Genomic DNA, 27,713 nt, shown 5'->3' on the forward strand with positions numbered 1-27,713 from the left:
TTGGAATGCTGCAAAAAAAAGAAAAAAGGAAGGATAGATTGCTTAAGCATCCTCTGCCACTCAGCTACGTAGTATCCAGAGCCAAAAATTAGAGAAAATGCTGTAAAGAAAGAAAGTACAAATATTTGCATCATTCGGGTACTTGAATCTTCTTGTTCATGCATTTAAGAATATTTATGATTCTAAAGGACAGATAGATTGACCACTGGGTTTTTTGGTTTAAGGGACTAAGGAGAGAGGAATAAGGGAGGTGCTTTCTGTTAGAAGTCTCCTGGAGATTGTTGTCATGCTATGATTTGCTGAACTGGTCAGTAGATGGCAGTTCAAGAATTTTATTTTGAAAGGAAACCATTGGTTCCCATCCTAAAACTGATTTTGTAATAGTCTAAAGAGAGTTAGATATCTTAATGCCTAAGAATCCTGTTTCTTTTTGAAGAAACTCAGCATAAGTTAGGTTGGTTGAGTAACTGTAATTTGTCCAGAGTTGGGTTAGTATTAACTTCAGCTGGATGAGTACCAATTTCACAAGACTTTAAATGACCCTTTAAAATCTCATGTAGTTTGACCGTTAGTGAGCACTGGATACAGATCTCCCTATCTAAGTCTTACAGTGTTGCATTATCTCCTTTTCCACTTAACTGCAGATTATGTTATGCTTCTGTCTTTTCTCCCTTTTTTGGAATTCACTGCATCCCAACAGCTTCACCTTGCCTTTCTTATATATTTTTAGAAGTTACGTAAATGATGCTTGCTTCTCTAAATCATTGCTTCTCCTTCCTTGTTCTTAGATTACAAACCTCCGGCTGGGGTTGGACAAGCTAAAAGGAACAAGTTTCCACACCCCCACCCCCAATATTAAAAAAACCAAGGATATTAGGAAAAGGTTGGAGGAGGAGAGTGAAAATGTAGAGACATGACTAGCTGAATAAATATATAGTACTATTCCTTTTCAGCTAGTGAGTTGTCACCCATTAGTGGTCATGCCCCAAACTAAGATGAGTCACACCAATGACATAATTTCATACATCTTGTTTTTTTAAAAAAAACCTTAAGGTAAAACAAGGGTGGTGAAAGATGGTAAAAAGTCAGTTCCAAGATTGAGTGGGTATAAAATCAGACCAGGTGGAATGATACTATAAGGAATATTTTCTAAATGATAGCTAGGAAGTACTATTTCGAGGATGCATTGAATTTGAAGAAACCTCCCTGCTTTCTGGGGGAGGAAAACTAATTTTGGGGTGTGTGGTTTTTTTAATTTCTTTACAGCCTGAGATCGGAGAATGACAAGGCAACAGCTGTGTACTGGAGTGGCCTCTGCAGTAGCATAGCAGTGTCTACTGCTAGAAGGATCAGAACGTTGGCCAACTTCATCTGTTGAGTGTCTGTGTGAATGTGTAACCCGGATGGCTGCCACAAGGATTCTGCAATTCCAGCACAGGATGCAGTCAGGAAGGTTCATCTGTAAACAGAAGCCCAGGGAACAAATATCTGGCTTTCCTGAGATGTGTTTGCAGTCTTAAGACAGGACATTGGAATGAAACATACTCATTCCAAAGTATATTCCATTTACCTCATGTACTGATCCAGTTGTTGCTCCATTTAGAGCTTTATTTACTAAGTGTTCTCTCTCTGCTGTTAATTAACAGGTAATGAGATGAGCCATGCAAAATATATCATGGTGCTCACCATGGGTCCAAAAGCTGCTGCAACAATTAAAACACTCCAAATAGTCTTTTGAAATCCAGACAGGAGAAACATACATCAGATGAGAATATTAACAAAAATATGTAAACTATAATAAGGGTACATTGATTTAAGTGGGTAGCTGTGTTGGTCTGAAGCAGCAGAACAAATTTAGAGGCCAGTGGCACCTTTAAGACCAACAAAGTTTTATTCAAGGTATGAGCTTTCGTGTGCATGCATGCATACTTCCTCAGACATCAAGGGTAACCTGAGTGATTCTAAAGTGACTGCATAGTAATGACCAATTTTTCCCAGATGGTAGTTCAGTTGGTGAAGGGTCAGAATGGAAAGAATTATTTTGTTTGACCAGAGAAGCCACTACAGCTTTTTTACCACACGATTCTGAGAAGAGGTATTCTTGCCACTTTATAGTTTTTCTTTGGGCAGGGCTATATCTGCGCTGCAATTCAGCAGGAAAACTGAAAATGCTGCAGAATATAACTATTGCAGAACTTTAGTTTCCATGAAATTGTCTGTTTTTTAAAAAAACAAAAAGGATGCCTGAAAACGTATGATAATGTCTGGTGAAGTTTCCAAAATCAGAGGAGTTGTTGAGTAAGATTTCCTGTGATCAAAAGTTGTGGCTTCAAGTGCCGTATATAGTTCCTTCATCTTCCCCAAACTAACAGAAGCAAAATAAATTACAGAATAAGAGAGAGTGCATAAATATAACTTGATTTGCAAACTCTGAATTTTTCCAGAATTTGAATTATTAGGCAAAGTAATTCTTGTCTATCTCACTCCTTCCTACATGTGAATTTTTTTCCTAAAGTATAAAGGTAAAGGTAAAGGTATCCCCTGTGCAAGCACCGAGTCATGTCTGACCCTTGGGGTGACGCCCTCTAGCGTTTTCATGGCAGACTCAATACGGGGTGGTTTGCCAGTGCCTTCCCCAGTCATGACCGTTTACCCCCCAGCAGCAAGCTGGGTACTCATTTTACCGACCTCGGAAGGATGGAAGGCTGAGTCAACCTTGAGCCGGCTGCTGGGATCGAACTCCCAACCTCATGAGCAAAGCTTTCAGGCAGCTGCCTTACCACTCTGCGCCACAAGAGGCTCTTTCCTAAAGTATACTCCTCAGAAAAAAAAAGATCTGTTTCCTGTTGTGGAAAGTCTCATTGGCATATAGCTACCTGATATTTTCCCCATTTCTTGCAAGAATATATGGATTGAACCAAATCCATTGTAATGATTTTTATGTGATGATTCACTTGGATTAAGGAAAGCAAACAGATATTGCCCATGTATAGAATTTCCCCAGTACTTTACTTCTGTTCTATTTTCACAACCATAGATTGCAGTGAATTTGCATCTTTAATTATTCCCAGGTTGTGTGCCCTGCACAGCATGCCTTACCTTGCTCTTTGAAGCTTTTTGAATTCTAAACAGTTTCATAGTTCCTTCAGATTTCCATCATTTGATTTCATTGTAGCCTTGGCAGGATTGTTGTACATCTTCCTGCATTGCACTAGTGGGAAATGCCATGTTCTCCAAGATCTTTGGAAGAAAGTTTAATGTAGCTGGTATTATGCAGCTATCCAGAATTTTTGCACTGTAAAGTACTTTGGTTGTGTTAGCAAATTCCAAGAAGCTCATCACAGATGCAGGAACATTTCTGGACACTATATGGAGCTTGACAGCCTGCTCTTACGTAGCAAGAACACTGACTCTTACGTGAAGTAGGGAACTGGACTTTGGATATGAGAACACTGGTAAGGGACTTGGTGACACCTGAAACTATGCAGTCAAGGAGAAGGTCATACAGTTCTATAAGATGTATCTACATCTGTAAGATGGTAGTTATATGGTAGATGTGAAACAGCAAGTCAAGTCGTTTCTGAAAAGGGAAATATCTAGTAAATTAGTAATGCTTCTCTCTGCTGGCCTGCTTTCTAAACTAGTATGCCTGGCTCCTCTGTTGAGAAAGCTATGTACAACCCATTTTTTCTAGTGGCCTGTCTCCTAAATATTCAACCTCAAATGGTAGAGGACAGGAGAAGAATTCATCCCTGTTCTGTATTGCAGAGTAGGAAAGAAAGGCACTTTGTACACTTCAAATTTGGAGACTGTGACTTATCTTCCTTGAAATGTTTTCCAGCTTTGACAATTGTTGTTTGTTGACATTTTGTTTTATAAACGTCTTTATCACCCTAATTTGTTGTATGTCAGTTAATTGGTAATGAATCTAGCATATTTGAAACATGACGGATTGCCAGAAAGACAAGTATGTTCTCAATCAAGTTTGAGCTTTCTATAGAAGCCAAAATGACTGAGGTTATTGCACTTTACTCATGTGATTAAACAAGACTCACTGGAAAAGACAACAGATCTAGGGAAAGTCAAAAGCAGCAGGAAAAGACTTGCTATAAAATGGATTGACTCAATAAAGGAAGCCATGGCACTGGTCACCCCCATGCCACCTCCAGATTGTTGAGCGGCTGTGCATGCACCACCACCACTGCCGCAATTGAGAACCGCTGCCTTAGAATCATAGAATAATAGAGTTGTAAGGGACCTCCTGGGTCATCTAGTCCAACCCCCTGCACTGGGCAGGACACTCACAACCCTATTCCTCATCTATTGTAACCTGCCACTGAACCTTCACAGAATCATCCTCTCCATCATACGGCTGTCCACCCTCTGTTAAAAAATTTCCAAAGACTGAGACCCCCCGCTGAGGAAGCCTATTCCACTGAGAAACCGCTACTTCCAGATGTTTAGACGGAATTTCTTTTGAATTAATTTCATCCCATTGGTTCTTGTCTGTCCCTCCGGGGCAAGAGAGAACAACTCTGCTCCATCCTGTATATGGCAGCCTTTTAAATACTTGAAGATGGTTATCAGATCCCCTCTCAGTCATCTCCAGGCAAAACAGACCAAGCTCCCCAACCTTTCCTTATACATCTTGGTCTGCAAACCCCTCAGCATCTTTGTTGCCTTCTTCTGGACATGCTCGAGTTTGTCTACATCCCTCTTCAACTGTGGTGCACGAGACTGAACACAGTACTCCCTTGTATAACACAATCCCTACTCCCTTCCTCAGTTCTCCCAACTTCTTACCCTGACTTGAATTTTGAGAGTGTGACTTGGCACACCGGGTGGGGTGGGGGCCGCCAGGTGGGGGGGCCTCCCGTACCCACCCACTGCCCACTAGCGCCTGCTGTATTTCAGATACAACGGGCTTAATGTCTAGTATATATTATATTTTACCCAAGATACATTTTTGGAACCTCTTACGGAACGTTTAGACTTTCATGTTCAGAGACATTTTCCTAGGACAAACTCACTTTATTAATACAATAGAACCGCTCCAGATTCCATGCAATTTTGGTTACCATGGATATAAATTCATTGTACACTAACATCCCTTTAGATGAAGCAAGAAATGCGATAGAAAAACCTGAACTCCCGCGTCACTCAGAACCCACCTACTCCTTTTTGTTAGACCTTTTGGATTTAATTTTGGAAAACAACTGTTTTGAGTCCGAGAGGGAAATATTTTTGCTGATTCATGAGATCTCAATGGGCTCAGTAATAGCCTTGGTGGTTGCCAATTTATTTATGATTAATCTGGAGGTAGAGCAGTTATGTAACATGCTTAATAACCCATTCAGCAATTACATGTTCTTTTATGCTTGTTTATTGGACAACATTTCTTTGGTGTACACTGACAGATGAAGTTTTCAGGATTTTGAGAGGTGGATTAACAACCAGCACCCAACAATTAAATGTTTGGTCAGCACTAATGATGAAAAAATACAATTTTTGAATACTATGGTCTCATTTTACGTCTGAGGTAAATTAGTGTTATCATAGTATTGAAAACCTACCAACTGCTGTGTTACACTATTTTCCACTCTCCACATCTTAAAGATAACCTTCATGGTAAGTGTCTTCATCATAGAAGAATTAATACTCAAGTGGAGGACTGCAAGGAAGCAAGTAACTGTTTATAAGTTTCTTTGATAGAAAAGGGTTGTCCGCATTCAGTTATTCTTAAGGCGAGTAACAGAGCCGCTTTAGTTAAGAGGCAGGAAATATTACAGTACGGTGAAAAGGGAACTTTGAATAAAATTGTTCTTTTGAGTTTTCAAGTAATACTGATAGAGTTAAAAATATTTCTAAACATTGGCATCTGAGATCAGATATACAGGACTGCTAGGGGGGACCCTTGTCCACATGGGGAAGAAGTCACATCAAGGATTTGGTGACTGAGGAAGAATCCGATGGGGGTGTCTTTAAGGCAAGTACCTAGTGGAAACTTTCAGTGTGTTTCATGTATGAGCTATAAATGTATGTTGCCTGTTAAGGAATTTGTCAACTCTGGAAATGGCTATGTAATCAAGGTGAAATTGTTCGTTAATTGTTTGTCTAAAAATACCATCTATTGTGTAATATTCCCATGTCAAGTGTTATACATCAGGATTTCATCCAGACCACTTAGAATTATGGAGCACCAATCCCAACTATGTCATTGTGTAAGAAAGGCTCTGTTGATGGACCATTTTGAAATAAAGAAACTGCAGTCCTGAAGATCTTCACTTCTTTCATATTGAGCAATTATCTATCCCTACCCACCAGGGCATCGATGTTTCTCGTATACTATAAAGGGAGGGTTTTTACATTTTCATTCTGGAAACTCAGCCCCAAAGGTCTGAATACTTCATAGGATTTGGTGTGTTTTCTATTATGCAGTCCCATTAAGTGGCTTTTTACAAGGTGCACCTGCTGTTTATGGTTGTTAGGTGCAAAGTCGTGCCTGACCCATCGTGACCCCAATCATGATATAACATGCCAACAGTTCAGCCCACTTCTTGAGCCATCAAGATCATCTTGTATTCTGATTCTGTCTTCAGTTGTGTTTGCCATTTATGGCAGGGGTAGTCAGCCTGTGGTCCTCCAGATGTTCATGGACCACAATTCCCATGAGCCCCTGCACTGCAATTGTAGTCCATGAACATCTGGAGGACCACAGGTTGATTACCCCTGATTTATGATATGCAGTGTTAAATTGGGTCTCAATCTTCCAGTTGATGGAGTTTTGTGACAGAATCCTCTGTGTAATGCAGGAACCTATGGTCAAATGATACTAAAGCTCATAAATATTTTTGATTATATAAAATCAAATGTTGTATAATGTATGGGATATTGTATTGTGTTTATTAATATGTATAGAAGCAAGAACCAATGATCCATTGTTATTTATTGTGTAGATTTTGAAAAATTGTGAGACATTTTTGAACGCTTGAGGAATTAATACAACGGTGGGACTCTATTGTTTATTTGTATTTAGATTAGAGCTGTAATTTTTTGCTATGGCCAATAGATGATTTTATGTTGATTTGTACACAGGAACAAGGCAGTCGTCTAGAACATGGATTAATATCTGGATCCTGTTCTGGTTTGACCCAATAATTTTGGGGAAAAAGACTGAGTAATAATTTGACACGTCATTTATTAAAGAAAACTTTGTTTTTCACACCGCTGAGTCAGTCATTCTACATTCTTGAATAATGTTTATTTGGCCATGCTGAAAGTAATGTATGATCCTCCTGAAGAAAGTACCCCTGGATTTCAGTGATCTAAATCAGGGGTAGTCAACCTGTGGTCCTCCAGATGTCCATGGACTACAATTCCCATGAGCCTCTGCCAATGTTTTCTGGCAGGGGCTTATGGGAATTGTAGTCCATGAACACCTGGAGGACCACAGGCTGACTACCCCTGATCTAAATAATTACTGCCTGGCAGCCAATTTTTCTTTCTTTGGAAGGGTGTTGGTGGCTTTCTTTGGAAGACTAGCTGGTGGCTAGGTGGCTTTAGGAGGCCTTGGAGGAGATGGATTATCCAGACTCATTTCAACTTCAATTCATGCCCAAGTTTTAGACAGAAATGGTTTTAGTTACTGGCTTTATGAGGTTTGACCAGCGACTTCAGGGAGAATGTCATAGTTAATTATTGTGGACCTTTAAAGGTAAAGGTAAAGGTATCCCCTGTGCAAGCACCGAGTCATGTCTGACCCTTGGGGTGACGCCGTCTAGCGTTTTCATGGCAGACTCAATACGGGGTGGTTTGCCAGTGCCTTCCCCAGTCATGACCGTTTACCCCCCAGCAGCAAGCTGGGTACTCATTTTACCGACCTCGGAAGGATGGAAGGCTGAGTCAACCTTGAGCCGGCTGCTGGGATCGAACTCCCAACCTCATGGGCAAAGCTTTCAGGTGGCTGCCTTACCACTCTGCGCCACAAGAGGCTCTTTGTGGACCTTTAGGCAGTTTCAATTCCATTGACTGACATCCTTCAGGAGAGGCTGGCCAGGTTGAGATTAGGTCGCACTATGCTTTGTAGCTATGCTGTTATTAGACTGCCTGATTCCAAAAGGCAGTGGTGTAGGACTGCTGCTTGGACTCATGGCATGTGTCCCACCAGAATCCGTCCTGCCCCCATGCTGTTTAATATCTACCAGAAACCCATGAAAGAGATCAGCAATTTTGCTACCTGTAGATGATGCCAATTCAGTTTCTGCTTAACAGCTGTCTCTGTGAGTCTGTGGCACTGGGATGGATCCATGCTGTGATCACATCCAGGCTGTGTTACTGTAATGCTCTTTACATGGGACTCAATTGAAAAAAAAGTACCATAAAGTTGGTTTAGAAGGTGGCAGTTAGGCTAGTGTTGTGGACTGGATATGGGGATTGTACACCCCTGTGCTAAAAGAACTGTTGGTTGGCCATGTGTTTCAAGGCATTATTCAAAGAGTTCGCTCCCACCTTTAGGGCTCTTAAATGTTGTGGTAACTGAAAGATTGCCTCCTCCCTCCTCGCAAGGTCTACTCCCCGGACAGCAGAGGTGAGGTGAGTAGTGGTGGCCAGAGACAGGGCTTTGTTGAGCTTTGTCTGGTAACCACCCTATTCCAGTTGAAGTGGCCGGCATTTTTACCCAGGCTTTTAACTAAGGGGGCTGATCTTTTAAAGTTAGTTTTACAATCTGTTGGTCACCTGAGGACCCTCTTAAGAGTACCAATTTTTTTTTATGCTAAATGTTTTATTCTGTGTTGGCTCTGGCTAGGTTGTAGTAAGTCCAAGATTTTCATGCCATGTTATGATTTTTATGTTATCCTTTATTTTATTTGTTTGTTTGTTTAGATTTTTATACCGCCCTTCCAAATGGCTCTGGGCGGTTTACATAAAACGTCGCAGAACAGTTACATAGAACATATAGCAATATAACAGATAACAATTATGACATAACATGCCAACTGAAACAGTAAAACAGTATTTTATCCAAACAATAATACTGGCAATTCCTGGGTAGGTTTGATTTTTTAGTCGGGGGAGAGGGGGGCACCTGTAGATGTTTTGAGTCAGTTGGCCTCAAGCAACTGCCTGGTGCAGGACCTCCCTTTTGCAGGCCCTGCCGAATTGTGGAAGTTGAGGCAGGACCCTGATCTCTTCAGGGAGCTCATTCCACCAGGTGGGGGCCACCCTGAAGTATGGTGCCCTTATTGATGTAGCATCTCCACCCATAATAGATGTTTGAGCAAGTAGGAAACCTGTCCCATCATGATTTATGACAATGTTTCAACAATGTTAACTAATCTACTTTAAATGATCATGAACCTATACCTACAGCGAATAGGTCAGAGATGATGTTCTTAAGGAGACTAATCATGAGCCTTAAGCATGCATGAGATCTAACAGGAGAGATCAAGTTTTTAAAGTGTGAGTGCCCTGTCTTCCTTGATTCGGTCACTGTTGTAAGTTTAGGAAAGATTTAAACTCTGGGTATTGCTTAAAATAAGACCACTGCCCTGAGTGCCTTGAAAGATGGGAATAATAATAAAAATGCATAAGGAGATATACTCTTCTCTCCTTGCCCCTGCCTTGTTATTGAAGACTCTGCAGAACTCAACCCCGTAGAGGCCTAAATGCTAGTGCCGTTGCTGTCATCCCTTCCCTTCCCCCAGTCTCCGGGCAGTTAGCTTTTACTGTAAGCGCCTTGAGAGCAGAGACCTGGCCTCCTGCTCTTCCTGCGTCTTGCTTCTGGAGCCCTGTGAAGCGCGGCGCTCCGTGCAGGGCTCCTACCTGCAGCACCACAAGAGAGGGGGCGGCAGTGGCCGCAGGGAGGGCCCCTCCTCTTGCTTCCACCTGCTTCTCTCGTCATTCATTCTTGGGAGGGCTCCTCCCCTTCTCTTCGACGTCAACCCCACCCCGGGGGCCTTCAGCCCGCCTTTGCGCCTGTTTCCCCGGTCGCTTCTGCCCCGGCCCCGCGCGGGCCACCTGCCTGGAGACGGGCCCGTTTTCCCCGGCTGCAGCTCCCCGGGAAAGGGGGCGGGGGCGGCTTCTGGGTCGCAGCGGCTGCTGCTGCCGCCGCCAGACCACATCTGTCTTGCAGCTGCCGCCGCTGCCGCCGCCGCGGTAGGAACCTGCTTCGACTGGCAGCGCCCCCCCCCCCTTCCCGCTGACCTCCAGCGTCCCTCTCCGAAACCCCCCGGGTAATCGCAGTCTGCTCGTCCTGCTGAAGCCTCCCTTCGCCTTGCCTGCCTGCCTGCCAGCCTCAGCAGCCTCTCCCTCCCCTCCCCTCCCCTCCCGCCTGCATGGAGAGGGAGAATGGCGGAGAGAGAGAAAGGAGCCACGTCCCCCGCTGGATCCTCCCCATTCTTGGGGTTGCATCTCGCCTCGCCCCCCAATTTCAGGTACCGCCGTTTCTCCTTTCTCAGGGGGTCCTTGCTGAGGGGAGCCGCTTTAGCCGCAGGTGGGGGAGCAACAGCCTCGAGGCTGCCCCTCTGCCCCATCCAGCCCCCGCTTTTCCGAGCCTTCCTGAGCTCAGGGCTTCTCCCAGTGTGTCGTCTCCCTTCGTGCGGTGGGGGGTGGTTGTCCAGACAACGGGGATTCTCCTCGTTGTCGTCCCCCCCCCTCCCATCCTCATATCAGCCTGCTGTTTATCATAAGGCTTTAGGTAAATGATGCCCAGTCTCTGGGTTGGAAGAGGAAAGGAATGATGAGGGAGAATGGGGAAGATTTCCTATTACCCTGCATGCCAGGGCCCTGGGAGTTAGGAGACTGGAGGTGGGGGTACAGTGGGGCCACTAGGAATAGATGAGAGAGGGGACTGCAAACCATCCTGCTAGATTATCCATCATCTCTCACCACATGAGATTCTGGCATCATGAAGCATCACCCACCAGGTGGGCGTTCATAGTCCATCTCCCCTTGTAAACAGGTGCGGTAGTGGGCCCTTGCTAATGCATGGCTCTTTGAGGTAGTAAATGGAGCCAAGCTGCCATTGGGCAGCAGCTACTCACACAGAAGGAAGGAGGGGATTCCCCTCCCCCTTTTGAGAAAGGGAAACAGGAAAGATTTGTCTTCACATTTCCCTGAATGTAGCTGAAATTAAGGCTGTTCCCTGCTTAGCATGCATTCCTACCTCAGTAAACCTCCTGCACCTTATCTTCCTGTCACAATCTCTATCTCATAATACTATACAGTCCCACTGAAATCTGGTTTTCCTCATACTCACTGTCTTTGGGAATTTTTTCCTCATACTATTCTGTGGTTTCCCTCAACCTTTCCCATATCTTAATTTTCTTATTCAGAACACCTTCTAGAAAATAGGATTGCAAATGGAAATCTCCTTCCAAATATGTCCTCTACATACTGTAATTGAAACCCAAGCCACAAGGTTAATGTCAGATTGATACGGATTAGAAAGAGAGATAAATAGCTGAAAAATCAAAGGTTCACAATTGTGAAGAAGACATAATGCTTTTGAGGTGCAAATAACAGCATGATCAGGACCCGAGACAGTCACAAGGGACCTAAACCCATCTATCTAAGGTTACATGGCTGCTTATGATGCCTAAGAGATCTATAATTTTGCTCCTGAAGGTTTGCATTGCATCTGGGCAGTAGGTCAGCATACAATTGTGTGTGACATTTTTGTTTAAAGAATTCGAGGGGCTGGGTGGTGCTGTTTGTCATAGATTTCTGATCTGCTGGTTTCTCATTATTTGTTATTTTTCTGGTTGAAATGTGAAATCTTATAGTTGAAATCCTTTCTGATCTGGAAAAGAAGCCAAAATCTGTGACATTCTTCCTGTTGCAAGGTGCAGCTGAAGTAGGCTGCAAGAAACCGACTTTCCATAATGCTCAGGCTTCAGAAAAATAGGACCCTATTATGATTCGTTTTGCTAGAGCAGTTTTAGAAAGTTAAAAATGGGATTCTGCATGTAAATGAGCCTGTCTTACATCATAGAATCTGCTAGTTCTGTGTTCCTTTTGATTTGATTGTTAGTACTCAAAAGGGACCAGGTAATGATCCAACCCAACTGCCATCTAATTCCTGAGTTTCTGAAACCAGGGCAGAATATAAATCCCTAAATAAGCAAACAAAATAATTCAGGCTATAGTTTATCACATGCAGAGAAGTAAACAAAGTGCTTCCATGTAAATTTGAAGTTGTAGTAAGTGCTATTCAGAAGCATACAGCTAAACTTGGAGGTTCCATTTAGGTCTCCTGGTTAATAGCCAACTGCTTTCAAAACCGTCTAGAGCAGGGACTGACATAATAGTTTGGTGTAAGAACAAGCCTTGTAAGAACAGAGCCACTCCCATGTTCCAATAAAGAGAGAAACGTGTTTCTGACTATGAGGAGTATTGCTTCTAAGTTACAACAGGTATTCATTTGAACTTTCCGGGATACCCTCTGCTAGTTTTTTTGTATGACTTTTATAGGTAACAAAAAGAAAATGATTTTTTATGTTGGTCCAGATCCAGTGTCAGTGGCGCAACGTGCTGTAATATCAAAGAGTATTTGTTGTGTGTGTATGTTTTTTTTTAAGGAGACAGGTATCCAGAACTTGAGCCCACAACAAGGCCCTGCTCTAGTGACAAAGAGAGCCTTTGCAAAGTGGTCCCCCATCTCTTTCATTAAGTGCTTAAGAAGAGCTTGGCTGGAACAGTCCCCCCAGTCCACCCATTGCGGTTCCAACAGTGGCTAATAAAAGACTTTCAGGAAGCCTTCAGCAGTGCATGAAGACAGCAGCCTCCTTGTTACCTCATGCTTCATCTAACCAGGAAGGTTCTAGCCACTGATCTCCTTTAAAAGTTATGTAGAACACAAGCCTTTACCATAGTTTGTGGTAGCAAACACTTTAAGTTAAACACGTTGTAACCAAATACTTTATTTTTCCTGAATCCATTGCCAATCAACTGATTTGTGTGAGTTGAATTCTCCCTCATTCTTGATTTTATCTATGCTTTTTGGATGTACTTTTTTCTGACATAAAGAGCCATAAGCACTATAGTTTTTCCTCATAGGGATGGGACTGCAAATAATCTGATTTTACTTCACCTTTTTTTCTGATGGGAGGATCAAAACTATACACAATCTTCCAAATGTGGCTGCAGCATTTAGGTATATGGTATGATAATGTTCTTCTATTTTCAATCAATTTTCTGTGTTTCTAATGCAGAAGTTAAATTTTTAGCTGCTGCAGATTGTTAGTGTTTCACCCTGCGCCTTTGATCTCCCTTTTTTAGTTACTTTTATCAAGGCGATTTTTTACCCCCTGTGAATTATTTTATGCTTACACTGAACCTTTCTTGCCATTTTGATGTCCCTTAACCCGTTTGTAGGAATAAATTTTGAGTTCTTCCCAGCCTGTTTGTTTTTCACCATTCTGAATCATTTGGCATCCTCTTCAAATCTGACTGCTTCTCTGCTCACCCCTGATTCCAGATCACTAGTAAACAACTTGAATCACACTAACCCTCGTACAGTTTCCTGAATGGGATCCTTTTGGTTGTTTCTCTTTAAGTCTGCATGAGTGATCATATATTTTGTTGCAGCAGCAAACACTGTACAGAGGCCATTTAAAAAAAAAGAATGATCCAGCAAAAATGAAGCACTTTGATATCCTGTTATCAGTCTAACACATGTTTCAATCTCCCCATTGAAATCAGAACATTAAGGTTCTTTTGAGAAGACAAAAATTCAATCTAAGAGTGCATTAAAGACTGACACAATTTCCCTGGGAATATGCAGGAGCCTCTTGTGGCGCAGAGTGGTAAGGCAGCCGTCTGAAAGCTTTGCCCATGAGGCTGGGAGTTCAATCCCAGCAGCCGGCTCAAGGTTGACTCAGCCTTCCATCCTTCCGAGGTCGGTAAAATGAGTACCCAGCTTGCTGGGGGGTAAACGGTAATGACTGGGGAAGGCACTGGCAAACCACCCCGTATTGAGTCTGCCATGAAAACGCTAGAGGGCGTCACCCCAAGGGTCAGACATGACTCGGTGCTTGCACAGGGGATACCTTTACCTTTACCTTTATGCTTGTGCAAGCTTGCTTTTATCAATGGCAAATTAAGTTTTCACCAAAGTGTACATTCTCAAAAATCTGGGGTCTTTAAGATGCTTCTGGACTTGAATGGTGTCCTACAACCATAGACTAACACAGCTGACCAACTGAAACTGTCTTGTAGAAAGACAGATATTGCTAATGGCCATCTTCCAGAGGCTGTTGTTGGGGATAAGCTTGTAGCTTAGCAATTCTGTTTCTCTCTGTTCGGAAGGAATATTATCTGATTTATCACTGTTCTGATATATCATTGTCTTTTAAAGCCATTCCAAGGTTTATTTTTACTTCTATTTTTGTGCTTGCTCTTCAGATTTATTAACTGCAAAGAATTGATCAGGTGTGGGTGGCTCTCTAGCCACCTCTTTTGTGAAGCAGAACAGTTCTCTAGCTCCAAAGCTGTTTGCTGGATCTGTTGAAAATGATTACATCATGGCCATTTTTTAAATCTTGCCATGTAAGCAATTAAAACTGTCCCTGAAAAGACAAACAGTGGAGAAGCAGCTGTGTCACAGGGCTGGCTAAAATAAGGTTAGAAATAGAGCGCAGCCTCTTCTTTCAGTCATCTTGGACTGACTCTGTTGCCCAAAACATGGCATGTGGATACACAAAGTAAACAGGAAGAATGGAACTCAGTTCTGTCATAGGTGTCCAGGACCTCTTTGACTTCAAAAGAATCCATTTGATGGGAAGAATTCTTGACTCAGCAGTAGGGCATGGTTTGCATTATATAGTTTATGATGAAGTTCCAGGTCTGTATGCAACCAAGAGAGGAGAAAAAACACAGCCCTATACAAGGAAGGAAACCAAAAGAGGCTGAGACAAAAACCCCACAAAGTTAAAATATAGCAAAATATGCAGTGCTAATATACAAGTTATCAAATATACTTTAATTATACATTTAAAAGTATGAAAATAAAATTTTAAAGCCACATTCTAAAGGATCTTTATGTAAGTACTAATGCCTAATACAGAGATTGATGTCTAAATATAAATACAAGTTAAATGATACATATTATTTACATTTACAAGAACCAAATATATTTCAACTAAAAGCTTCCTCAGTGGTAGAATTCAAATTGAACACTCTATAAGTTAAATATAAATAACTTGTCATATAGAGATTGAACCAAAAACTCATAAAATGTAATATGAACCTTACTCTCATTCATGTGTTTACCTGTGGAGTAAGTGGAAATAAATAATCTTAAAATGTGCAGTGTTTTACATGCCCATGAACCTGCTTAGGCCCAATCCACAATGCTCAAAGTTTTAATGGAGTGCTCAGATGCCCTATGAAAAGAATCTTTGAGTCTGCAGAACCTTTAGAATGTGATTTTAAATGTTATTTTAATACATTTTAATGAATAATTAAAGTATGTTTGATATTTTTAATATTTCTGTGTCAAGAGTACTTGCCATAACTGTTAATAATTGCAAACATTAATCTGCATTGCACAGTGTAAACTTTTTTTTTAAATTTCATTGCAATGTATTTTTCCCTCTTCTCTCCTGAAGTCCCAGAGCTTTTATATCCCTTATAAGTGATTGTTAGCTTCTTAAAGGAAGTTGTGGGAGTCATTACTTTGAAAGTAGGACTATAGTTAGTCTCAGTTCTTTTGAATGGTTTGGAATCAGAACTGTGTGACCTGCCAATACTGAAAGCCTAGTTTCTCAGGAGTATAATGCAAATGCTCCATTTGTGAATAGAGCATTTGCATCATGGGGATTGCTGAAGTGCATGCCTGAGGGAGCAAGCTACCAACTCAACTTTCCAAATATGTTTGGTAACTCTTATAAATGAACAAATTCATCATAAACAGAAATATTAAACTTTTTAACTAGCTATAGACAGTGCTTGAATCTGCATATTGTTTGACTTCAGGAAGTCAACATTTATTGTACTACAGTTACTTGTAAGCGAGAGCATGCACCTGGTGAAGGATGCTCTTATCATGATTCATTTGATAGTCTTTAGGTGCCACAAGACCTGGAGAATCCCCCAGAATGAAAGCCCCTCTCCAGATTGCAGATATCAGTTCCCCTGGAGGAAAGGGCTGCTTTGGTAGGTGGGGGTCTCTTTGACTCTGTGACCCAGGGATAAACAAGAATGTGAGCTTCTTGGTGGGATTTGGGATCCCCTGGAATGACAGCTCGTCTCCAGACTGCAAAGATCACTTCCCCTGGAGGAAAGAGCTGCTTGGGATGGAGAACCAAGAAGACAAAAGCATTCCTCCCTTCTCAAATTGCAAACCTTATTAACCACCTCTCCATGTGGGAAATACCTGAGTCTCTCCCTCCTTAGATTGCTCTGAGAAGCCATTGGCCAGAAGGTCCAAATTTAAAGGAAAAGAATCCCATAACATCAATGAGCAAATCAAGAAAGGACTTACACTATCCTCCTTCAACAGCTTCTTCTCCCTGTGCTCTAGCTACATCTCTTTAAGGCAATGGCAATTTTTACAGCTTGATGTAGTGGCTAAGAGCAGCAGTTGAACTGGATTTGATTCCCTGCTCCTCCACATGCTGGGTGACCTTGGGCTACTCACAGCCCTGTAAGAAACTGTTCTCACAGAGCAGTTTCTCTCAGAGCTCTCTCAGCCTCACCTACCTCACAGAGTGTATGTTGTGCGGAAAGGAAGGATATTATAAGCCAATCTGAGACTCCTTTGGACAGGAAAATGTGGGATATAAAAACTAATTCTTCTGCAACAGGGAAGGTACTACCAGGAAACTGACTCCTCAGTGCCTCATGGTGATTCTGTGTCCCATCTCTAGTTTCCCCATCTTCCATGTCATTGGTGTCAAATCTCTTTTGTTGTGATGGTCTTAGAAAGGTTACAGCAAGACCAAGATGGTATCCATTTGGAAAGGGACAGTGTACATCTTCCTAGTCCCACCGACATCATCACTGTTTTCCCTGCTGCAATTGCCTGTGATAGTTACCCTTAAAGCATTCTTCCCTTCTCATACTGCAAATTGCAGACCTCACATAACTTACTCATGAGTAAAAATTCCTCAAGGAGAGGCTATTCCAGGATTTCCAGAGGGCTAGCAGGGGCCGTTTCTGGGCCTTGCACGCCCCCCCCCCCATGAAGGTGTGCAGAGGTTGTGGCAGGAGGTGGCTCACCACCCACCCCAATGTCCTTCAAGTTGAAAGAGGCCAGGAGCCAGTGCAACTTACTGGCAGCAGGGCATGCTCTGAGGCTGGCTCCTCTTCCACCCAGCAAACTTCTGAAACTGGCATGAAGTTGGAGTCAGAGAGCTGAATCCTTATTAGCCCTTCCTGGTTAAGAGCTCCCTCCTGATTGGGGCTAAACTACCAGGGTGGGTGTTTAGTGTTTACAGTGTTTTTATTCTTCCTTTTTTTGTAGTTCAGGGCAGCTCATCACAATAGTTGTATGCCTCCTGATGAGTTTATGTAGGATGAATGTTTGCATGAGAGTGTTCATCTTGTTCTTGGTTATAATTGTTGATAATGTAGTTACCAACCCAGTCACTGTTCCCTGTATGTGAGGAATTCTGAACAGAGGCTGTGATTTAACTTATTCCTTTAGTGTGGAAGAATCCATGCCTTCTCACAGGATTCTTCTCCTCTGACCATCAGAAAGCTTCAGTGCTGTTAGGATGTAACTATATCGTAGCTAGTACAACTCTCAGATTAATGTTGCAAACCCTGTAGCTCTGGAGAAAGTGACATTGGAGAATACTTCTGGAAGTAGGCCTGTAGGAGTTGCCTTCTTTCTTCACTATGTCCTGCTAATTTTTTCTAGCACAAAAATATAAGAAGAAAAAAGGAAAATAGTATGAACACATGAAGCAACTTTGAATCAGACTATTGGTCCACTGAGGTCAGTGTTATGTGTTCTGACTGGAAGCAGCTCCCCAGGATCTCTGGAGGTCTTTCACATCACCTCCTATCTGAACCTTTTGACTGGTTGGTGCAGCAAACTGAACCTGGACCCTCTGCAAGCCAAGCATTGCCCCTCCTCTATGGGCTGGACCCCATGTATGAATCAGAATCAGAATACCTTTATTGTCATAAAAAATCAACCCTATGTATTGCAAGCACAATTGCACAACAAGACCCATTTTCACTGCAGTATTTTGTGGTTTTTTAAATCTCGGTGTTGGGATACATGGACCTTTAGGTACAGAATTGAGGGTCTGTGGAGGGAAGGAGAACTGGCAGGAATATTGCATAATGAGAAGCATAGTTTACACAAGGGGGATGAGGCATAGAATTCCACATAATGTGTTTCAAGGGAGGTGCAATAAACATACCTTTAGACAAATTAAAAACAAGTAGGCAAAGTCCCTGAACCATGGAAGCTTTCTAATACAGTATAATTATTATGGCATATTGAGGTCAGGGAGCAAGTATTCTTGCTAAGTTCTGGAGTTGTTCTTTGGCGGCCAAGATGACAGCTGCAGAGGATACAGAGGGGGTAAGGCAATCTCCTCCTAGAAGAAGATTGAATGTCAGGTTCTGACTGCATACTTGTCATTTACCTGGTCCTTGCATTTGTTGCTATGAAAGCAAATTTTGTTGTTCCCAAAATTTGAGTAGGATTATAGAACTCAATGCCATTTCAAATTCCAGTCAACTAGAGCAATAATAGTATTGGATAAAACTGCAAAAAGGTGAAGTATAAAAACAGTTGTTCCACCAAGGATTAGGATCTTGGGAACTAGGTCATAGATACTACCAGATTTCTCTCAGTGCAAAAACGAAGACAATCAGCATTAGCACTTGGATTGCTTTCAGTTTATCAGCAGTGTCACAAAACCTTTTTGTGGAATGTTGCATATGTCTGTTTGTAAGAAAAACAGTGGGTTTTCTCAGTCTGCAGCTTCCATGGCTGACGTGAGTGGATGCATCACATAACATCTCAGAGGAATTGAACTGAAATATCTAGAAACAACTGAAGAATTGGAATTCACGCGATGGCTGCAAGTAGAGTTTTTTATATTTGTTGACATTTGTTTAATCTCAACATCTTCCCCCCCTCCCGTAATAGAGGCAGGCCACCTGTAAATCACCAAGAAATAAGCCATTCATTGATGAAATTCTAGGTAGTGATCACATTTGTACAGCCTCTATTCATTCTTTCTATTAACTCAGGAAGATAAGCAGAACCAGCAGCTTCTTCATTTAACGAGGAATGTGCGAACTGCTCTACTTCATATGGATTAATAGAGAAGGAAGAAAGAATAGTTCAAGGAGAGTATAATACAACAATTTGTTCATCAACAAATTTTGTCTGGCAATCACAAGGCTTCTAACCATTAAAAATTTAACATCTTTGAGTATATAATTGTGAAGGATTTATTATTTATTTATTTATATTATTTATTTATTTGTTTCATGCATGGTGGATGTAGTGCAGCCAGGAGATCCAAGGCTTGTCTGGCAGCCAGACAAAGGACATTTAGAGGTGGTTGGCAATTTCCTGCCTCCATGTCATGACCCCTAATGTTCCTTGGAGAAAGTCCATCCAAATCCTTGGAGGCCTCCCATCGAAATACTAGCCAGGTGTGATCCTATTTAGCTTCTAATATATGATGGTAAGTTTGGTGTGAAGGGCTTATGTTTAAAGTGCAGCAAGTCAAATTTCTGTCAGAAAAAGTCCAAGATTTTGTCTACATTTGCAGATTTGTGTTGGTCAGTCAAGCCTTCTTTGAGAAATAGAAGGACAGATTCTGTTTCACTCCATAGCTATAGTCGAGCACTGTGGTCCAGATTAGGCAATCTGCCTGGTTTGTAGCATTTTCCTTTCTTAATGCAGGCTTCCTGCTGACACTGCATAAACTACTCCTATAACTCAGTGGCGTTTTAGAAACAGTCGCTGATGCAAGGGTTATTTGGATTGCAACCCATATCCTCTATTCTTCTGTAGTAGTTGAGATTACAGTAGTTTAAGCCATATTGGATTGGGACTAAAGCTCTAAGAATCTTTTTTGGTTTAAGGTGGTGGCAGTTTGGTGCATGGCACATATATGCACTGTGAAGGCCTGATTGCCATGCCTGAAGAGCAGCAATGAAACAAATTAGTTGGATTTTGCTTTTCCTTCTGCAGCTGGCAGTTTGGATCATTTGTTTGAGAAGCCCCTGATGCAATTCTCAGCAGACTGACGTCCTTAGAATACAGACCGGCATATGATCACACTGCTTTTTTTCCCCCAGTCACAAACTTCAGTTTCATGCACCTTGGTTTCTGCTTCTTCCAAGCCCTCTACAAGCCAGATCCTGGCTTAAATGTCACAAACATTATGAAAGCTAAGGATTACAACATTCTGCAACCTGAATAAATTGGTATAATTTCAGTAATTTATTCCGTACTCTGAATCTGATTTTCCATGATGTAGACTCCAGATACTAATTCTGTGAGATGTGTATATATACATGGCAGTCACAGGGGTGGGGGTGAATGTAGTTTATCATTCAAACAGTGGTCCAACCATTAGTTTTGCCAGTTTGGGGGCTGGATATTTGAGCTGCTGGATAAATCCGTTGCCATAGTACAGAGATTGCCTCTGTCTCCAACAAGTCACTTGAGTCTGGGAACTGCTGCTAAATGCAGATTTATTGGTAACAAGCCTGCAGAGTAATGAGATGATTTCTCCAACCCCTGGGAGCCCATGCATTTGCAGGAAGGAGGCCTAACTGTCTGCTTGTTGCTCATGCAACTTGCACGCTTCTGCTACAGAAAGGGTCTGTGCATCCCCAGGGACTTCTAATAGCTTCTTCCAAGTCAGCCTGAATCCCCATAGGAACCAAAGGACGGGCGGGAGGGGGGGGCAGAGTAGTTTTCAGCTGGTAAGCACCATGGACAGGGATTTCTGCTACAAAATGCTGTGGGAGAGAGAATTAGCTTGATAATCTTTTTGTGACAATAGAATTTTAAACATTTTTTCTCTAACTAGTCCCCATGAACTTAACCCATGGAATTTAAGCACCTCCCACAGCCATGTGTAGAGATACAAGAAGGAAATAAAAATCCTTATTTAGTGTTGTTTGTAACATAGTCTTGCTGAGGGGTTCAGCTGACAATCTCTGCAAACGCTTTGTCATGATCAATAGCAAGAATAAAATTCTGTGAATAAGCACAGAGCTAAACTGAAGAAGCAGCGTCAAAGGAGGAAGAAAAGCATGAGAGATCCCATGTGAAGGCCAAAGGTTCTCTGAGAGTATGGAGGTAATAGTGGTAAGGAAATGAGCTTGTATCCCAAGGATGCTATTCCATTCAGTCATTTGCTGTCATCCTAGGCTAATGCAAGTCCCTGAAATAAAACATCTTCACATGAGTTCTGCTAAAGTTGGGTTGACTCCCTGATTTGGCTGTTTCCTAAAAGCTAGGCTTTGTTCCTGTAGAATGGCTATATTAACTGGTTGCTTGGGATGCACGTTTAACAAGGGAGAGATGCCCCCATAGCTTTATCCAATGTTCATTGAAATGCAAGTTGTATGCGATGGGAGAAACACAAGACTAATACCTTCCGTGGCCCCGAGCCAGTAGGTTTGGGGTGTCTGTAGTGCTAGGATGACATTGGTAACTGAATCTAGCTCTAGTAGTAGCAAGCAGGTGCTTTGCATGTAAAGCTGGTGCCTGAGGACTCTGGTGGAACATTGTTTTTGTTGTTGCTGATGTTGTTGTTGTTGTTTTACAAAGCCTTTTTTTACAGCACAATAATATGTAGATAGATCTGCCAGCAAGTTGGAAAAATCAGTGGGAAAGGGTGCAGGTTACTTACTATGAGTGCATGAGAACTGGATCAGGGCAAAGGTTCATCTAGTCCAACATTCTGTCACCAGGGGTCAGAAGACCCATGGAAGTTCACAAACTCAGTGCCATGGAAAGTGTTATCCTCACTCATGAGTTTGGCATCTTCTTCTGAGAAAATTTGAAGTTTGACTGCTGTCAGAAATAGGATATTGTGCTAGATTGGCCATGGGTCTAATCCAGTCTGGCAGCTCTGATGGGAAAAACAAGACTGAAAATGAAAGACTGGCAGGAAATTGAAAAGGTAATATAATGAACACTAAGAAAAAATGGTAAGACAACAGGAAAGTATTACAGAGGGACATACACAATGCTGTATATATTAAAGAAAAAGGATGGCGAGCATAAAAGAGATACAGTAGGGGAAAGCCAGAGATGATAAAACATTGAATAACTCCTGCAGCTTTAGTAATTAAAATTGGTATTACTGTGATTAACAGTATCCAATAAAATTGAATCTCACTTCTTTCTCTCCTATCAGGGCTGTATTGTAGGGACTTCAGCTTACTTCATTTCCTGTCTTAAGTCTGATCTTTCTCTCAGTAGTTCAAAGGACGCTGTCATACCTTCCTGATCTGAGAGAGGGTTTATCACTTGGGTTTTCCCTGCATTCATGATACTGTCTTAAAGCATAGTGTTTTTAGGTGCACTCAAATGTCCCACTGTAATGAATGAGGTACGTATTTTTCACAACACTTTGGCAAGCAAACTGGTTGTCTTGTTGGGCACCTATGGTTTTGATAGGATGGCTCCAGCTGGCTTCTGTGGTTTAAATTAAGCCCTTCCAGAAACCTTAATGAACATAAAGTTGCAGCTGTTGACTTAACTTCTCTCCACAGTCCTTAAAAGCTTCAAATCCAGCTAGGTTTTGGATATATCCCAAGTGTAGATCCCTGGGCAAGTTACTTAGTTCCGGTGTGGCTGAGAGCCAGATATTGGTATATCGCTGAGAGAACAGGAATATCAAGTGCTTTGCTGCATTGTTGTCTTCATCCCCACATATTCCAAATCAGAATTTTTGCATCTCTCTCCTTGGCATCTCTTGCTTCATTCTTGAAAATAGTAGAGAGCCAGCTTGGTGTAGTGGTTAGGAGTACTGACCTCTAATCTGGTGAGCCAGGTTTGAGTCCACACTCCCCCACATGCAGCCTTGGTGCTCTAACCGAGCAGTGATATCAGGGCTCCCTCAGCCTCACCCACCTCACAGGGTGTCTGTTTTGGGGAGAGGAAAGGGAAGGCAACTGTAAGCAGCTGTGAGACTCCTTCTGGAAGAGAAAAGTGGCGTATAAGAACCAACTCTTCTTCTTCTAGTACCGGATCACAAACTGGGGTCAGCTTGTTGACTGTCATGGCGATAAAGATAAGAAAGTTCTATTTCAGGTACAGTTGCCAACAAACTGGAGGGGAAAATGTCCTGCTCCTCTAATCTTGTATTAATATGTAGAAGTGGGCAGGGGAGACTTTTCATGGCATGAAGTTAAATAATAGCTTAGTGTAGTGCTTAAGAGCAGCAGCTTCTAATCTGGCAAGCTGGGTTTAATTCCCTGCTCCTCCACATGCAGCCAGCTGGTGACCTAAGAACTGTGCTTGCCGAGCAGTCCTGTCAAAGTTCTCTCAGCCCCAACTCCCTCACAGGATGTCAGTGGGGAGAGGGTGATTGCAAGCTTCTTTTCAGATAGTAAAAAGTGGGGCATAAAAACCAACTCCTCTTCTTTTTCAGCAACTTGTTAAATATATTAATTAAAGGGGCAGGGCATTGTTCCTCCAGGCTTCAGGTGGCACGAGGGACCATGAAGCACTTCCTATTCTGCCATGGAAGTATCACATCATAAACTACATTCAGGTTGCCCTCATAATGATATAGATAATAGGGCTTCACTGCTCTGGAGAGTAATAATGATAAATAATACTGAATCACTTAAAGGTTTGATAAAAGACACTTGATATAAAATGGCTGTCAGGTGGAGGCAAACCTACATTTTATCCATACAGTTGCTGCTTTAAACAGTGAGCCATCCAGGGAAAGTGAGTTACCACACAAATCAGCTGCCTCATGCTTTATCTGTCTGATTTATTGGCTTATTTAGAGCGTTTACATGCAGCAACCCCCGCTTTTTTCTCATGAGGAGGCATCCAGCAGTTATAAAAACAGTTAAAACACAAAAAGCATCAGAAAAGAGTAACCAGATAAAAATAAACAATGACTATAGTACAAAAACAGTACAGTTAAAAATGGTCCAGTAGTGAAGCATTTAAAGGTACATGCAGCATAATTCAGGGCAACCAAAAAGATATTCGGGGAAATGATTATGGATCTTTTTTAAGAGTGTCAAATCTACAGGCACTGGCATGGAGAGATATGTGGCCGGCCGGATAGTCTTGAATGGAGTATGCAAAGCATGGTCACAGAAGAGGAGCTAAGGTCAGTACCAGGAAAGCAATCACTCATATAAAGCAGGTCCAATAAAGTCAAGAAGAGAGTCCATAGTTGAAAGTCACAAACCAAAGTTCAGTCAGGGAAGCAGGGTCCAAGAGGTCAAGGCCAGAGAGCAGGAGCATGAGGTGCAGGTTGGCAGGAAGAACATTGGACTTCTGCCTCCAAGTTCTTTTTAAGATGGGTACACAGCAATCACTGGCTCACTGTTCAGGCTGAGCCTTGAAAAGCCTCTTGGAGGCCAGCTCTGCCCTGAGCCGCTAATCTCGCACATCTCCTTTCCTGAAAAGCAAAGTTCTACATTTTACACCATTGCTCCTTATCTCTGGAGATAAGGGTGGGGAGCTAGCTGCTGGTGGTGTTTCTGCTTGGTGTCCAAGGGTTGGAGGTGCTGGATGCTTGTGCCTGGTTGTGGTTCTGAAATAGAAACATTTGACTGGTTGGCTATCAAAAAAGTAATCTCTTTTTGTTTATAATTGTTTCAATTTATTGAAAAAATATATAACTTCAATAATTAATATTCAATAGATATTATCTTCATATCTATGATGTTATAGGCACGAAAACATAAATCAAACCAAAATGGGTTCCGGATAAACACAATTCTTCCTCAGAGGCAGACAGGGTTGCCCTGGCTGGGGCCTGAGAGGCAGGAATGTTTCCTCCTAGTACCTAAAGCTCAGGTGCTTGTGCGGAGGGAGTCCTACCATTGAGGTGCACCACATTTGAGAAGGTCCTGCCTCTGGTGTTTATCCAATTCCCACCCAGTATCTCAAAAGCAGATCTTTAACTAGAGGGGAGGTTTATTATTCTTATGAATACATTTTGGGTGGCCTAGAGAAAAACCATAGAATATCTGCTAGTCTCTGTGATGAGCTTCCACAGATCACCATATTTATATGCAGCGGTGGCTCGTTTTTGTGAATAAAATGTCTTGAATTAATAAGACAAACCTGCTGGCCTAAGACCACAGTCTTGCCAGGCCTGTCGAGAGAGGTCAACAGTGAGGTTAAAAGGACAGCTAAACATTTGGAGGATGAATGATTTTCTGGCACCTTTCTTTTATTTGAGTGTATTTAAGTGAGAAGGAAGACTTAAAAAAAAAAAAACTCTGATGGTGAGGGTTTCTCATTCCACCGAGCAAGAGAATGATCTGAGAGGGATTATAACTGACAACATCCCAGAATTCCTTGTTTGGTTATCAAGGGATTGGAACCTCAGGACAGTGACTTTGAAGCAATGCTCTCTGGAACTTCGATGGGTATAAATAAGCCCCTTGTTTTGTCCAGCCCATTTGGATCTCTATTCTGCATGCCAGATAGTGAGGGCAGCTGGGTTGTCCACTGGTACCCAAGAGTGGGGTTCCATGAAACAGTTGGATGGAGCTCTGATTGTCAAAAGTGTTGCAAGGTCAAGGAAAGAATGGCTTGGCAGAGTTTAACACCACTGATATGGTAACTTGATTCTCTTTTCCCCTTGACTGCAGATAATGGGGGGGGAGGGGAGGAGCCGGCAGAAGGAGCTGCTGCTGGGCTGGAATCTACCTCGCTGAGGGAAGCAATGGACCGGGCAGAGTGCAGGCCTTGGCACCATCTCAGCCCAGAGGGTTGTTTTCCCCCCAAGACAGCTGATTCCATATATTTTTAATGAGCTCCCTCAGACTGCGCAGTCGGAAGCAGAGAGCAGCGCAAACAGCAGTTTCTTCCAAGCTGGGACAGGCAGAGGAGACCGGCACCTACTCAACTCTATCCAGTTTTCCTCTTTGAGAAGATCTCTTTTAAACTGTGGCCCCGGCTCCTCTCCCCCTGGCACGGGGCTCCTCGTAAATGAAGCTTGAACTTAAAATGCAGTCGAGCACAGAGGAGGAGAGCTGGCTTGAGGACCAGTGGGAAAAATGGTAGGCGACTGTCCGGATGTTGGAAGGCGTGTGTGTGGTACAGGGTGAGGGGACGGAGCAGGTTTTGGAGAGACCTTTTAAAAGGAGTTCTGTTTTGCTTTGCTTTGCTTTGCTTTGGGAAATGTGTTTGCTTGCTTGGTACGGTGTCCCTGGGTAGAATCCCTGCCCTCTGTCTAGGCAAGGTATCTGCATAGCAGGTATTGAATGCAGAGTGCAGACCTGGTTGCAAACTTTGTTTGCTGCAAAGACTGAAAAGCAGCCAGACGGAGAATCAGGCAGGACTCTCTAGCTATGCAGGCTTTGAGTCTAGCAGGCCCCTCAACCACAAAAGGCAAATAATTTTCTGTCAGCGAGCTCTTAGCACAGGAGGGAGCTGATAATAGTAGGATATGAATGAGGGAGATATGCTGAGGAAGACACTATTTTTGCTTGTGAACATTGTAATGGGTTGTGTATCCAGGCTTTCTCATGTCCTTCCCTTTTCATTGTCATGGATGGATGATGGATAGAATACTTGGTGTCCCAGAGCTGAGCAGGGAGATGTCTCCTGGCCTATCATAGTGATACTTCTCTCACTGCCACTCAAAGCATTGTATATGAAACAGCATCAAGTCCAATCCTGCTGGATATTGGGAGGTTATGAATATGTAAAATGCTCCTGCCTGCCTGCCTGTGGTGGTCCCTGTCCAGCTTGGTGTAGTAGTTAGGAGCATGGACTTCTAATCTAGTGAGTGGGGTTTGAGTCCCCGCTCCCCCACATGCAGCCAGTTGGGTGACCTTGGGCTTGCCCCAGCACTGATAAAGCTGTTCTTACCGAGCAGTGATATTAGAGCTCTCTCAGCCTCATCTACGTCACAGAGTGTCTGTTCAGGGGAGAGGAAAGGGAAGGTGAATGTAAGCTGCTTTGAGACTCCTTCAGGTAGAGAAAAGTGTCATATAAGAACCCTCCTCCAATTCCTTCTATCAGCACCCCAGTGGCTCAGACAGATGCTTCCATATAATAGGATGAATTTTATCAAAAGTGATCGTATGAGACCTGTGACTGCTTTGGAACAAGAGAGGGAATACATTGGCACTTTATTGAGCTCCCTAATGTTCTCCTCCTTCCTTTCTCCTCATTGCTTCCAGGGTGTGAACTCTTTGAGAGGTAGAGGCTACATGCCCCCTTTCCTTTTGCTCATCCGCTGATGTCACCATTGCTGCCCAGCTGTGGGGACCTCCCCCTTTACCTTGGAGGCAATTATGTATTTCGTGCTAGAAATCCCTAGTCCTAATGTCACTCTGATAAAACACTGAATAGAAAAGTCAGGTGGGAGGAGAGAAAAGCAGGGGAGTATGTGGAGCTTCTGCCTGGCTTCTTTTGCCATCTTTCTGTTATAAAGTATGCACTAGACAGCTACAAGTCAGAGTGGCAACTCTGCAGTATCTCCCAGGGTGCTGTTGATACCTAGTGAGCTGAAGCAGAGGAGAATTCCCCCTATGGATAATGAAGATGTGGGAAGGATTCA

General features: G+C 42.6%; 2 protein-coding genes across 4 annotated transcripts in view; both read left to right on the forward strand.

Moving 5' to 3' along the window:
- Positions 1–3,897, forward strand: part of CRY2 (cryptochrome circadian regulator 2) — a 35,039-nt gene extending 31,142 nt beyond the window's left edge. Inside the window, exon 12 of the mRNA XM_077322292.1 lies at positions 1,267–3,897. Coding sequence (XP_077178407.1) covers positions 1,267–1,284 — 18 coding nt within the window. The 3' untranslated portion in view covers positions 1,285–3,897. The remainder of the gene's footprint in view (positions 1–1,266) is intronic.
- Positions 3,898–9,933: 6,036 nt separating this feature from the next.
- The window catches only part of MAPK8IP1 (mitogen-activated protein kinase 8 interacting protein 1), a 63,914-nt gene continuing 46,134 nt past the window's right edge, over positions 9,934–27,713 (forward strand). Inside the window, exon 1 of one of the 3 annotated variants that reach the window (XM_077322295.1) lies at positions 9,934–10,433. In XM_077322295.1, the coding sequence (XP_077178410.1) occupies positions 10,348–10,433 (86 nt within the window). In that variant the 5' untranslated portion in view covers positions 9,934–10,347. Of the gene's footprint in view, positions 10,434–26,063; positions 26,206–27,713 lie in introns of those variants that run through there. The other 2 variants (XM_077322293.1, XM_077322294.1) reach the window with 2 other exon arrangements.

Source organism: Paroedura picta, chromosome 2, assembly GCF_049243985.1.
Source record: "Paroedura picta isolate Pp20150507F chromosome 2, Ppicta_v3.0, whole genome shotgun sequence".
Taxonomy (NCBI): domain Eukaryota; kingdom Metazoa; phylum Chordata; class Lepidosauria; order Squamata; family Gekkonidae; genus Paroedura; species Paroedura picta.